Source organism: Oncorhynchus gorbuscha, linkage group LG17 (genome assembly GCF_021184085.1).
Source record: "Oncorhynchus gorbuscha isolate QuinsamMale2020 ecotype Even-year linkage group LG17, OgorEven_v1.0, whole genome shotgun sequence".
NCBI classification, from domain to species: domain Eukaryota; kingdom Metazoa; phylum Chordata; class Actinopteri; order Salmoniformes; family Salmonidae; genus Oncorhynchus; species Oncorhynchus gorbuscha.
In genome coordinates, this window is record NC_060189.1 from 23,241,068 (window position 1) to 23,255,690 (window position 14,623).

The window sequence follows — 14,623 nt, forward strand, 5'->3', positions numbered from 1 at the left end:
AGGACTGACGTCAATATAACTATTTGTACTGCAACAGAATTCAGAACTTGGCCTATTCTCACAGTATTCTCCCTGTACACAAAGTCAGAACCGTAGGATAAATAAAGGGGCATATAAGCAGACAATGAAAGCTCTTACAAAATGTATTAATTACATTTTTCTAAAACAGGCTATGGGCTACATGTACTCCACAAAGTCAGAACAGTAGACTAAGCTATGAGGGGGGAAAGGCACCAAATTATTAGGGTGAGACACATGGGCTACTAACAGCTTACTACACAACATAATTAGTATTACTTTCTTAGCTACAGGAATCATATCTCCCTAGCATATTACATGCTGCATACAATACATTTTGGGACTCCTTGTGCGGAAGGTGGCATGGCGGTTCTTCGTGGGCAAATTTTGCCATCAAACTCGGGGATACTCTCAATGAACTTCAGGTCAGAGTGCTGGAAAAGGCCTGAGTGCCCGAGTTGGATGACCAAACTTATTTTCCCAGTCTGAGCTATTTTTTTCTCAACAGTTCCCAGTTGTATTGAGCGTGGCAGATGTCATGCTTGATTGACAGAATTTTAAACTCAGACTTGGACCACACACCCACCCCACTGAATAGCAGGCTAGTAATTGCTTGGCAACGCTTGCAGTTAGCCACTGATTCCTTCCAAAACACTAATTGTTGAATTCATGATTTCCAACTTGTAATGGTCGATGAGCACCGGTACATTTTATCTATAATTTCTCTTCGTATGACAATAATTGAAAAGGATTTGCCAGTAGATTGTCAACGTGATTCATGATAATGACTGCTTGTCTAGCTTTCTAGCTAAGATTTTGAGAATATATATATATATGCCATTTAGCAGACACTTTTATCCAAAGCGACTTACAGTCATGTGTGCATACATTCTACGTATGGGTGGTCCCGGGAATCAAACCCACTACCCTGGCGTTACAAGCGCCATGCTCTACCAACTGAGCTACAGAAGGACCACGATGTTGACATGATCAGCCCGATCAAAGCTACCGTAGATATGTTATTTTATGTAATTGTATCTGTGGCCAATGACCTTGAGCCTTCATTGATGGGCACTTCTAATGTAACTATGGCAGCGCACAAGGGGCTTCAATTTTTGAGCTCCCCCTGTAGATTTATGTGGTGTCCCCATGAGTGACAGAACACTGAGCCAATCACGGCGCAACTAGAGAACATTACCAACCCCGCCACCCCGTATTTTCCGCTGGCTTCCCCACCACCTGAGAAAGCACTGAGCTAGGCTGGAACATCCACATTTTGGAGCTGCCTTACTCAAGAAAGCAAAAAAAAGCGACCATGTTTGTATGTGGCTTTATTAACTCAATGATTATTTTAACATTGTTTGTAAACTGATATGTGACACGTAATGGCAGAATAACATGCAAAACAAACAGGTGGAGCACAAAACAGGTTTTTTTGGGCTCCGCCCCACCTACCCTGACTGGCGAGTCGCCACTGGATGGTAGACTGGTATGTCCATATACAACACTATCTGCTGCACTAGTCTATCAACACCATGGTAAGCTTATTGCGGGGTATGCATACATCAAAGCCCTTGATCATGACACTGTTTCAGTACATTACATATAAGTCATTGGACGGGGGAGTTTTGTTAAGAGCCATGGCGCTCGGTTTTAACACGCATCGCCTGCGGTCCGGTTTCGGAAGCACAATCACGCTATGTTTCATATCAGCGAGAAATCATTAAACGTTTAAATTGAAACAAAGTTATAGGGTTAGTGTTCCCACACGGCCATATCACAGCGCTTGTTTATGGAAAACGACTGAAACATACACCTGTGCTATCTAACGTGCTCTGAACACCTGTGTGGAAGTGTAACTCGGGAAGTGTAGTTTCGGCAGATTGAGGCACAGCTGTATGGAGGATTTTTGAAGGATTCTTTCACGCTGTTGAAAGATAAGGGCCATATCGCAAATTATGATTATTGACAGCTGAAACCTAGGGAAATGGCAGAGTTAGACCTTGTTTTCAAGAACTACAACAAAACAGCAACAAACAAAAAAAACAGGAGGAAAGAGCCCCAGTATTTGTTACGAGAAACACTGACATCTCCTGGTAGATAATGGCAACGTATCAATATTAATGAAATCAGTCTGCGCGGTTTAACATGAATTGAAGATGAATTACCAAATGCTAACGTTACCATTTGACACTACATTTAAGATACCGCTTACATTATTATTATTTGTTTTTTACTTTACAGAGATGAAACGTATATAGGCAATTTTTCATTTGAGTGAGGCACATGGGGAGATAGGCAAAGGCAATCTTTTACAAAGGCTAATTTGTAACCACTATTTTTGTGGTGCTGTTGTCGCTTCTCCAAGCCTTTTGATCTAACCGCCGTACTAAAAGCATGTTCGATCCTCCCATCTGTCAGATTTCTGGCAAATCATAGAGCAGCCCCCATGCAAGTGAGTTTTCGCTGAACAAGAAACTAGTTTTTTTTTGTCCACCATGGCAAAGCAGTATGACGTTTTGCTTAGGTTGCTACTTTTAGGAGATTCCGGGGTTGGAAAGACCTGTTTGTTGTGCAGGTTCACGGATAATGAATTCCATTCGTCGCATATCTCTACACTTGGTAAGCTGCTGTTGATTGCAATTGGTTAGTTTGACTGTTGACTGATTCAGGCAAGTTTGCCGCGAATATGCAACTCCCACAATAAGTGATTGACAGCAATTCTATACGAAACGCTTAACGGGACTTTTCCTAATAGATTTAAAATGCTGTCACCTAAGACTTGATTGAAGGACATATTTCTGAAACTCTACTATGCCGTAGTCCAAACTGTATCAAATAGGAATTTGTTCTTAACTGACTTGCCTAGTTAAATAAATAAAATGTTGTTTTTGTTAGGTCTGCAAACCTAAAATAGACTTTTCACAAACACCAGTTTTCCAAACAACATGTTTTTACTAGAACCAGTTGATTGTTTCCTCAGTTTCCATCATTGCGTGTTCAACATAATTTCCCCCTGGACCCAGTCTATGGACACATTTGTTTAGAAACTCCAGTGTGAGCTCACTGGACAGTGCTCAAGACAGGCCTCAGTCACATTACATGACCAATTATTCCTCTAAATAGGGTTAGATTCCCATCTATCATCATGATAAAAATGTTGTCCATTGAGAAACACATGGTTTACAGGAATATCTAGTTTTCAGCCAACAGGTGTAGGCATATATAGGCATATATTTAGTCGCCTAAGCATTCAGAATGGACTAAGGATCTAAAACTGGACAAAACTTTCATAGTACAGTGTTTTCTGCAATAATGATCACATACAGGGCCTTTTAGCCTATTATGGATGGGGGAAGCTTTAAGGAAATTACGCCTCTCTTTGGCAGAGCACAATGGAACTGCAGGATCTGTAATTGCTTAGAAAGCCTCTCCAAGCCTGATGATGGTATTTACTCGGAAGGGAGGTCTTTCTTGAACAGGAAGTGGCAGGGTTGGGGGGAATTAATCTTCTGCGTTCCCTCTGATTGTGTAACTCCATTACTCCACCACTTCATTTTTGTTTTCATACAAAGTACAGGTATAGACAGACAAAGTAACTCACATTAAAATGGTGCTCTCAATACTGAAGCCTTGCTTCCCCTATTTATGTGGCCAATGTCTAATGATAATGACAAATGTGATATGCAGCAGAAAATGGACTGATTGGCCAGAATGACTTCTGTTTTGTTTAGGGCTACTCAACCTACTGTCTGATTTATTTCACATGGGTCATCGACAGTCATTGCACCCTCTTATTTCTGAAAATGGTGGTGATCCAGCAGTATGACTGACTGGGTAACAGAGCAGGGGTTCTGTTAGAAAAGCAGCCGATTACAGGAAAGTCTACATATTATATATATACACACACACACACACACACACACACACACACACACACACACACACACACACACACACACACACACACACACACACACACACACACACACACACACACACACACACACACACACACACACACACACTAAGGCACATGTCTTCAGGTTGTTTATCTAACCCTGTAACTTTCTTCCTCCTGTTTGTTCAACTTAAACAAAACAATACGTGATTAGAAGGAATTGGGAAGGTTGTGACTTACATTGCAGCTCTACTGGTGTGTTTAATATCTGTGAAGCAATCTTAGCTGCTGCTGATCTACTAAAAAATGATTGTATTTGGTTGGTGTTAGTGAGGGGGATGGGTCCGTTAGAGTAGCATACAGAACAGAATCAGACGAAGGCACCTGATGTCTCCCCTCCTAGATTCTGCTTCATTCCTTATTATTGTTCAGTCTTGAACCCCCAACCCCAGTTCCTGAAATACAGTGTTACCCACTAAATTAGCTCAATTAAGATTTGGCTGGCCTCACTGGCAGTGAATGTAATGTCAGATGTGTTGAACACATGATTAGCCTATAACATTGGCACAGGGAGATAAACACGCATGCAAAGGTAGTGAAGCATGTACAGCATGTCAAATGGGAATTTGCTCTCTCTCCCATATGTCAGTGTTGGGGTGCTAATTGGGAAGGCTGCCTCCATCGCTATTGAAGATGATGACATGGCATTTTTTTTTGTCATGTCCAACACAGTCAGAATGGTTTCTAACATGACTAGAAGCACAGTTTTGGATTTACCAAGAACATATAATGGCCAGTCTGTTGCCTGAAGCATATCCTTGTGTGACGTGTTTGTGTCAGCTCTGTGTTTACTCTGTTTGTGGCAGGTATGGTGGTTATGACAATGTTGCAAGCAACTGACATTTTACGTCTGACTATTTGATGGGTTTTTATGCTTTTTCAAGCTATCACACACCACTGACATTTAAATGTTGTGAGTGAAATATATAATAACATATTTCGTGCAGATGTCGATACACTCAAGTCACGTCTTCCCTGTCCATTGGCCCTGCTGAAATACACTGTAGTAAATGACAAAAATGGAATTTCCGTGAGCAAGATGACGGATTGAAAGGACATTCAACTGTGATAAATGGGTATCTAAAAAAAAAAAGTCCCCATCAGTGTCTACTTCCAAACTGGCCAATATACATTTTTGTTAGCCAAGTGGAAGAATGTTACGTTACCAGCGATACTTATTGACTAGTACAGGCTGATTTGGTAAGTCATGAGAAGGAAAATGTGCCAATACGATGTCATTTCTTTTTATCATTTATTTATTCAGGAAAAACTTGTTTTAACCACCAGTAGGATAGTTCACAATATTTGAGCCTTCAGTAAAACTACAGTCCTGCAATGGGGAAAGAATAAACAGGATAGCACGAGTGAAATTAAATAAAACCAATTGAGACAAAAGATAGAGAGGATGAATTAACAAGCCACTAGTAACATGTTTGCCATGCATAACAATATATTTTTGTATTCTGTAGGAGTGGATTTCAAAATGAAAACATTAAAAATAGATGGCATTAAAGTGCGCGTACAGATCTGGTGAGTGAACAGATCTTTGCGAGAACAACTCACTCACCATAATGCAGTAGTTACTGACACATCCATCACAAATGTCATGTTTTCATTATGTAAGTGTAACATATGCTTTACCTCTTTGATTGAGACATATTCTGATATGTGGTCACATCACCATGTAAAACTGGGGATTGCCTCTATGCCTTTCTGTCTACACTAGGGATACTGCTGGCCAGGAACGGTACCAGACCATCACCAAGCAGTACTACAGACGGGCACAGGTGGGTTCTCTACACTGTCCAGAAATGAAGTACATTACCAGAGTTAAAACCATTTTACAACATCAAGTGCTTGGTCCCGTGCTCACCGTTAGTTATGTGCTCACAATCGGTCATGACGGTCCCTCCCTCCCTCTCTTTATCATTCACCAGGGTTTTATCCTGGTGTATGACATCACTAGTTCCCGTTCCTTTCAGCACATTGTGAAGTGGGCTAGCGATGTGGATGAGGTAAGGCTTAACACCTACTGATCAAACTGCCCTCCTTCATTCACTTGGTCAGTCTGTTTGTGTCTGTTTCTCCCATTCTCTGTTTCTGTTTATCTTTGTTTGTTACCCAGTTTTTACATCTTTTTATTGAACTGTAGGTGCCCAGTCGTCTTTTTCACAACCCTGTCTCAATATGTTTCAGTTTGCACTTGACAAGGTGCAGAGGATCCTGGTGGGGAACAAGGCTGATGAGGAGCAGAAGAGGAAAGTGCCTAAAGAACAAGGGAACAAGGTTGACCTTTATCTTGCTGTTTTCCTCAGTCATAATAGTTTTCTTTCATACACAGTTTGACATGTTCCATCCTTAATGAACTCTTGTGTTACAGCTCGCAAAAACCTACGGAATGGAGTTCTTTGAGACAAGTGCCTGCACCAACTGCAACATAAATGAGGTGAGTCACAGGCCTTATTGAGTCAATACCTTGTATGTACTCTGTTGGGTGATTATGTGAGGCAATTGTGATAAAATATTTTCTTTACGTCTTCCAGTCGTTCAGCCGGTTGACAGAGCTGGTCCTGCATGCTCACAAGAAAGACATGGATGCCTTCCAGGGTTCAATGAATAAATACCTAGACATGACTTATCTGGAGGGAGAGCAGGACAAAGAGGACAACTCCCAGAAGGCCTGCGCATGTTAGCATGAGGCAAAACTCTCAACCTGGGAGTGTTTGGATAAAATATTTAGTTTTTGCAATACCTCTGGCCCTGTGACATAATGGCAATGAAATGATGATTAACTTATTAAATCTGTGAGGACAGTTGAGTCGGAAGATTACATACACCTTAGCCAAATACATTTAAATTCAGTTTTTCACAATTTTTTTCAGTTTTTCACATTAAATCCCAAGTAAAAATTCCCTGTTTTAGGTCAGTTAGGACCACCACTTTATTGTAAGAATGTGAAATGTCAGAATAATAGTAGAGATAATTATTTATTTTAGCTTTTATTCCTTTCATCACATTCCCAGTGGGTCAGAAGTTTACATACACCCAATTAGTATTTGGTAGCATTGCCTTTAAATTGCCTTCCACAAGCTTCCCACAATAAGTTGGGTGAATTTTGGCCCATTCCTCCTGAGTCAGGTTTGTAGACCTTCTTGCTTGCACACGCCTTTTCAGTTCTGCCCACAAATGTTCTATAGGATTGAGGTCAGGGCTTTGTGATGGCCACTCCAATACCTTGACTTTGTTGTCCTTAAGCCATTTTGCCATAACTTTGGAAGTATGCTTGGAGTCATTGTCCATTTGGAAGACCCATTTGCGATCAAGCTTTAACTTCCTGACTGATGTCTTGAGATGTTTCTTCAATATATCCACATAATGGGGCCCTCCCGGGTGGCGCAGTGGTCTAAGGCACTGCATTGCAGTGATAGCTGTGCCACCAGAGACTGGGTTCGAGCCCAGGCTGTGTCGCAGCCGGCCGCGACCGGGAGGACCATGGGGCTGCGCACAATTGGCCCAGGTTAGGGAGGGTTTGGCCGTTAGGGATATTCTTGTCTCATCGCGGACTAGCGACTCCTGTGGCGGGCCGGGCGCAGTGCAACAGGTCGCTAGGTGTACGGTGTTTCCTCCGACACATTGGTGCTGCTGGCTTCTGGGTTGGATGCGCGCTGTGTTAAGAAGCAGTGAGGCTTGGTTGTGTTGTGTTTCGGAGGATGCATGGCTCTCAACCTTTGCCTCCCCCGAATCCGTACGGGAGTTGCAGCGATGAGACAAGACCGTAAATACTAACAATTGGATACCACAAAATTGGGGAGAAAAAGTGGGTAAAAAAAATTATATATAATTTCCCTATAAAATCATGCCATCTATTTTGTGAGGTGCACCAGTCCCTCCTGCAGCAAAGCACCCCCACAACATGATGCTGCCACCCCCGTGCTTCACTGTGTTCTTCAGCTTGCAAGCCCCTTTTTCCTCCAAACATAACGATGGTCATTATGTCCAAACAGTTCTATTTTTGTTTCATCAGACCAGAGGACATTTCTCCAAATATTATGATCTTTGTCCCCATGTGCAGTTGCAAACCGTATTCTGGCTTTTTATGGCGGTTTGGAGCAGTGCCTTCTTCCTTGCTGAGCGGCCTTTCAGTTTACATCGATATAGGACTCGTTTTACTGTGGATATAGATACTTTTGTACCTGTTTCCTCCAGCATCTTCCAAGGTCCTTTGCTGTTGTTCTGTGATTAATTTGCACTTTTCGTACCAAGTACGTTAATCTCTAGGAGACAGACCGTGTCTCCTTCCTGAGTGGTATGACGGCTGCGTGGTCCCATGGTGTTTATACTTGCGTACTATTGTTTGTACAGATGAACGTGGTACCTCTAGGCAATTGGAAATTGCTCCCAAGGATGAACCGGACTTGTGGAGGTCTACAATTTTTTTTCTGAGGTCTTGGCTGATTTATTTTGATTTTCCAATTATGTCAAGCAAAGAAGCACTGAGTTAGAAGGTAGGCCTTGAAATACATCCATGGGTACACCTCCAATTGACTCAAATGATGTCAATTAGCCTATCCGAAGCCTCTAAAACCATGACATAATTTTCTGCTGTTTAAAGGCACAGTCAACTTAGTGTATGTAAACTTCTGATTCACTGGAATTGTGATACAGTGAAATAATCTGCCTGTAAACAAATGTTGGAAGAATTGTGTCACGCGCAAAGGTAGATGTCCTAACTGACTTGCCAAAACTATAGTTTGTTAACAAGAAATTTGTGGAGTGGTTGAAAAACAAGTTTTAATGACTCCAACATAAGTGTATGTACACTTCCGACTTCAACTGTATGTTCGGTTTTTACTGACTGTTGCTCAGATTCATGCATTTTATAGTTTTACTCACAGTTAAATTTTCATCTTCATGTGTTGTTTTATAGTTACTTGACCTTTTCATGTTTATTACCCGGCTTTGCAACACCCAAACTGATGGCACCCTGAGTTAAGTAGTCAACGTGTAATAAGACGATTTGCCTGCAGATGGGCTGCTGTCTGCAATGCTACACTGAAAGTTGCAGCTCCACTCATTTGGATCGACAAGGTATACTTAAGCCTACCCCTGTATAATTTGTGTTGCCACCAGGGGCGTCATGCACCCCAAAAATCTGAGGTGCACAAAGTACATGAGGATGATTGGCAGGTGGATCGGAAGACGGCTCAATTGAGCTTTTTCCTGCATCTAGAGCCATCAAAATGCATAATTGTATATCCATTTTTCCCTGCTTATCTAAGCATACCTCTTGAGCTGTCTATATTTTTTTAAGAGACTAAAATCTCGGGTAAAATATTGAAAGGAATGCGAGTCTTCAATACATTTAGTTATTGCTTGCTTTTCTAAAATCTACTCACCTTGCTGGCAGGCATGCCAGCTAAGATTGTTAGACAAGCTGTACTGTAACTTAATAGCCTGAAATGCCTTCTTGGTAGCTAGTTATGAGGTTAGGAGATTGGGAACCTATATGGGCTAGTTAAAGCCAACGTCATAAAATTGTTTGGTGGCTAGTAGCGTTAGTATTTTTAAATTTATTTTTAAACGAGACCTGAGGGTGCGCGTGTCCCTGTGTCCCCATGGGCATGATGCCTCTTATTAAAGTTTTGCCACAATTTTAACCTTCATATCACAAACGTTGCTGTCTACTTGAAAAAGCTAATTATGCTTACAAATTAATTTGCTATATAGATTAATAGTGGGACGGACCAAAGAGAATCTGAAGCTCTTGATTGGTGCTTTGGGAGATGAGATGAGGAAATGGGAGATAGGGTGGGCAGAGGGCATGGTTAAATTATTCACAAGCAGAAATACAATCCAGGCTAGCAAAAAGGGCTCATTTACCAGTGGAAGACTAACCCATACTCAAGCATGCATGAAGCCAAAAACTCAAATCTAAAACAGACATAATGTTCAATACTATTGTTAGTAGCTTGCATGTTTTGTGAATTTACAAGTTGTCATGACAAATTCTAGGTATTTTTACAGGTTGAAAAGCTGTAGCAAATGCCATTATGGTGCATGTGCCTACACTATTATAAAGGCTGTATACATGGTTCCCTTCTCAATATTCTTACAGGAAATAAGTCCTTTGTAATGACAATTGTACTTTTCTTTATTTTTCTTTATTTATATATATACATATATATGTTACCTTTTTATTTAACAAGGTAAGTCAGTTAAGGACAAATTCTTATTTACAATGACGGCTAAAGCATGACGATGCTGGGCCAATTGTGTGCCGCACTATGGGACTCCCAATCACAGCCAGATGTGATACAACCTGGATTCAAACCAGGGACTGTAATGATGCCTCTTGCACTGATGAGATGCAGTGCCTTAGACCGCTGCGCCACTCAGGAGTCAAATACTAGCATAGTGTATTTTACTGTACATTACATCTCTGGTAAATGTTTCGATACTGTGGAATACATTTGTTACTAGATCAGATACACAGACAAGAGTCTGACTGTTAAACTGCTAGGTGTATTTGGCCAACATGAAGAACATGTCATTTGTATTTAAAAAAACATTACGTATTTAGTATGTAAGTAATCTTGTTTTTTAAATTAGGCCATTTTAACAAACCATGCAACGAATAACCATAGATTTAATTTAACATGACCCCGTTCATACCGTTCTGTGCAAGTTTACAAGCTGAGATATGAGCCTATCTACCTTTGTGTGTGACAGTATTGTATGTCAGGTGGGTATCATTTTACTGCAGAGATATTTGACACCCAGGTAAGGAAGGCACATATCTGAAGTCCGGTGACCTGAGATAGTAATACACACAGACACACTGGTCCTCACTGCTGCCAGTAACTACAGAACAGGACCATGGCGTTCATCGCGAAGACCTTCTATGATCTGAAGGCCACGACCCTGGAGGGGAATTCAGTAGATTTCAATGTGTTTCGAGGGCGGGTGGTCCTCATTGAGAATGTGGCATCGCTCTGAGGGACAACCACCCGGGACTACAGCCAGCTCAACTTGCTCCAGAGCAAGTACCCTCACCGGCTAGTGGTCCTGGGCTTCCCCTGCAATCAGTTTGGCTACCAGGTCAGTATGCGACATTGTGGCCTTTGGTTATGTGGTTCTGTAAAATCAATGAAAACAAGCTAATCTAGTAAAAGATTCTGTTAATTTACAGGTATCGGGTGATTTGTTTAATGATTAATGTCAGATGAGAATGTTGCATGTTTTACAGGAGAACTGTTCAAATGGGGAGATCCTGAACTCATTAAAGTATGTGCGTCCAGGAGATGGCTACCAGCCTGGCTTCACTGTCTTTGAAAAGTGTGATGTGAATGGAACCAACACCCACCCTGTCTTTGCCTATTTGAAAGACAAACTTCCCTATCCTGATGATGATCCACACACCCTCATCCAGGATCCTAAATTCCTCATCTGGAGTCCCATCAGCAGGACAGACATCTCTTGGAATTTTGAGAAATTCCTGGTTGGGCCAGAGGGAGAGCCCTTTAAACGTTACAGCAAAAAATTTGAGACTATCAACATTGAGCCTGACATTCAAAGACTGTTGAGACTAACCAAGACCTGAAAATAGCATGGGAATGTTCTCCTTGTGTACTACTCATTCGGTTACACAAATGACTTCACATGTATGATAGACAGGGACTATTATGGCGTCGTCCATCCTTTTGAGTTTTACTAAATGAGGTTAATATTCTAAAATCTTGGGAGTATTATCTGAGGCCATGTAAATGCTCAAGAGTTGTGGGTTATGCCTTGATAAGTCTTCTTGCTCATGTAATAAAAATATGGAAAGCATCAGCTATATTTTTGTATGCCCTCCAGCAGTGATCCTGACCTATAGTAAACCCTCTCCTGTCTTTTTCTATGCTGGCCAGCAGGTGGTGCCACTAACTTGAGTTTGGATTAGATTTTTGCCACCAACTCGTTGAGTTGTTAGTGAAGTTTGTCAGACAAAAGGCAATATATACACAAGGTTACTGTAGTTGGAATAGAATTATTAGATTCTACTTGTAAAAAAAAACTGTTCTTATCGTTCCACCATATCCCATGTGTATTAATCATGTTATAATTTGACATTTTCTAGTTTCACATTACACTTTTATTTTAGTGACTGTCCAATGTTTCCAGATTTCTATGAAATATGACGTATAATTAATAACATGAGTGACGGAAGTTTTCGTTCCAAAAAATGGTAATTAAGTATGTTAAAAAATACATTTTGTTTTGGAATAGTGTGGGTGTGTAAATGGGTTAGCTGACAACATCACGAAAATGATGTGCACACTTCAATGGGGCTGTAGTCCGTGTGTTGTGATTCTGAATGACCAGGGTCTGGATTCCCCATAGCGATGGAATTTAGGCATACGTCACACCGTTTTCCCAAAACACCATCCAGTTAACTCGTTCCAAAGTTAAATTTAACTGTGTTGTTACAGGAGCTGCTGTCCCGTTGAAAATTATTCCAGAAAATAGTCTTAAGGATCCGCCGCTTTAAAAAAAATATCAGCCTAAAATGACATACTTAAATATAACTGCCTGTAGTCCTTGAAGCAAGGATATGCATATTCTTGGTACCATTTGAAAGGAAACACTTTGAAGTTTGTGGAAATGTGAAAGGAATGTAGGAGAATATAACACAATAGATATGGTAAAATATAATACAAAGGAAAAAACAACAATTTTGTTTGTACCATCATCTTTGAAATGCAAGAGAAATGACATAATTATTATTCCAGGCCAGGTGCAATTTGGATTTTGGTGTGTGTGCAAAGTTTTAGACTGATCCAATGAACCATTGCATTTCCGTTCAAACGTTTGTATCAAGACTGCTCAAATGTATTATTAACTTTATATGTTCAAAATTGTTTACTCTCCTCATACAATAGCATGGTATTCTTTCACTGTAATAGCTACTTCAAATTGGACAGTGCAGTTAGCTTAAATTCTTGTTAATCTTTCTGCCAATATCAGATATGTCTATGTCCTGGGAAATTGTCTTGTTACTTACAACCTCATGCTAATTGCATTAGCCTACGTTAGCTCAACAATCCCGTGGACGGGACATCGATCCCAAAGTTGCAAAGAGCTCGCTGTAGCCTTAAATTATTTATGGCTATTTCAGTCTACTTTACAGAATGCAATTTTCCCAACAAGAGAAATACAAATCTGCAGCCTATTATGTATATTTGTATTATACACTGAACAAAAATATAAATGAAACATGCAACAATTTTAAAGATTTAACTGAGGTACAGTTCATATAAGGAAATCAGTCAATTGAAATAAATTCAGTAGGCCCTAATCTATAGAGTTCACATGACTGAGAATACAGAAATGCATCTGTTGGTCACAGATAAAAAAAATTAAAGTAGGGGCATGGATCAGAAAAACAGTCCGTGTCTGGTGTGACCACAATTTGCCTCATGCAGCACGACACATCTCCTCCACATAGAGTTGATCAGGCTGTTGATTGCCGCCTGTGGAATGTCCCACTTGTCTTCAATGGCTGTGCGAAGTTTCTGGATTTTGGCGAGAACTGGAGCATGCTGTAGTACATGTCAATCCACAGCATTCCAAACAGGCTCAATGGGTGACAGATCTGGTGAGTATGCAGGCCATGGACTAACTGGGACATTTTCCGCTTCCAGGAATTGTGTACAGATCCTTGCGACATTGGGGACTTTCATTATCATACTGAAACATGAGGGGATGGCAGCGGATGAATGGCGTGACAATGGACTTCAGGATCTCATCACGGGATCTCTGTGTATTAAAATTACAATCAATAACATGCAATTGTGTTCGTTGTCCGTAGCTTATGCCTGCCCATACTATAACCCCTCCACCATGGGGCACACTGTTCACAATGTTGAGATCAGCAAGCCGTTCGCCCACACAACACCATACATGCTGTCTGCCATCTGCCCGGTACAGTTAAAACCGGGATAAATCCAGGAAGAGCACACTTCTCCAGCTTGCCAGTGGCCATCAAAAGTGAGCATTCTTCCACTGAAGTGGGTTACAATGCCGAACTGCATTCAGGTCAAGACCCTGGTGAGGAGCACGAGCATGCAGATGAGCTTCCCCGAGACGGTTTCTGACAGTTTGTGCAAATTCTTCGGTTGTGCAAACCAACAGTTTCATCAGCTGGTCTCAGACAATTCTGCAGGTGAAGATGCCGGATGTGGGGTATTGTGTTCACAACGTTGACATCAGCCAACTGCTCACTCACATGACACCATACACATGATCTGCGGTTGTGAGGCCGGGTTGGACAGACTGCCAAATTCCTTAAAATGAAGTTGGTAGAGAAATTAACATTAAATTCTCTGGCTACAGCTCTGGTGTCCATTCATACAGTCAGCATGCCAATTGCTTGCTCCTTCAAAACTGTTGTGTGACAAACCTACACGTTTTAAAGTGGCCTTTTTATTTTCCCCAGCACAATCAACTTCTTGTTTTCCACACCTGTCTGGTGGATGTAGTGTCTTGGCAAAGGAGAAATGCTCACTAATGCACAACATTTTAGAGAAATAAGCTTTTTGTGCTTATAAACCATGGGACCAACATGTTTTCGGGGTTGATATTTTTGTTTGCCATGTGTTATGT

At 41.1% G+C, this 14,623-nt stretch overlaps 2 protein-coding genes across 2 annotated transcripts; both read left to right on the forward strand.

Annotated features, from left to right (window-relative positions):
* Positions 1–2,175: 2,175 nt before the first annotated feature.
* LOC124001889 (ras-related protein Rab-15-like) lies at positions 2,176–6,919 on the forward strand. The gene is made up of 7 exons (XM_046309031.1): positions 2,176–2,640; positions 5,449–5,509; positions 5,706–5,766; positions 5,917–5,994; positions 6,176–6,265; positions 6,360–6,425; positions 6,523–6,919. Exons 1-7 carry the CDS (start codon positions 2,517–2,519, stop codon positions 6,670–6,672), a joined length of 630 nt encoding a protein of 209 aa, XP_046164987.1. The 5' UTR covers positions 2,176–2,516; the 3' UTR covers positions 6,673–6,919.
* Positions 6,920–10,251: 3,332 nt separating this feature from the next.
* On the forward strand, positions 10,252–11,845 carry gpx2 (glutathione peroxidase 2). The gene is made up of 2 exons (XM_046309615.1): positions 10,252–11,077; positions 11,226–11,845. Exons 1-2 carry the CDS (start codon positions 10,856–10,858, stop codon positions 11,577–11,579), a joined length of 576 nt encoding a protein of 191 aa, XP_046165571.1. The 5' UTR covers positions 10,252–10,855; the 3' UTR covers positions 11,580–11,845.
* Positions 11,846–14,623: the final 2,778 nt, after the last annotated feature.

Coding starts and splice junctions, on each gene's coding strand:
- LOC124001889 (XM_046309031.1), top strand. CDS start 2,517: ATGGCAAAGCAGTATGACGTTTTGCTTAGGTTGCTACTTTTAGGAGAT. Junction 5,995..6,175: donor GGGCTAGCGATGTGGATGAG/GTAAGGCTTAAC, acceptor AATATGTTTCAG/TTTGCACTTGACAAGGTGCA. Junction 6,266..6,359: donor CTAAAGAACAAGGGAACAAG/GTTGACCTTTAT, acceptor CTTGTGTTACAG/CTCGCAAAAACCTACGGAAT.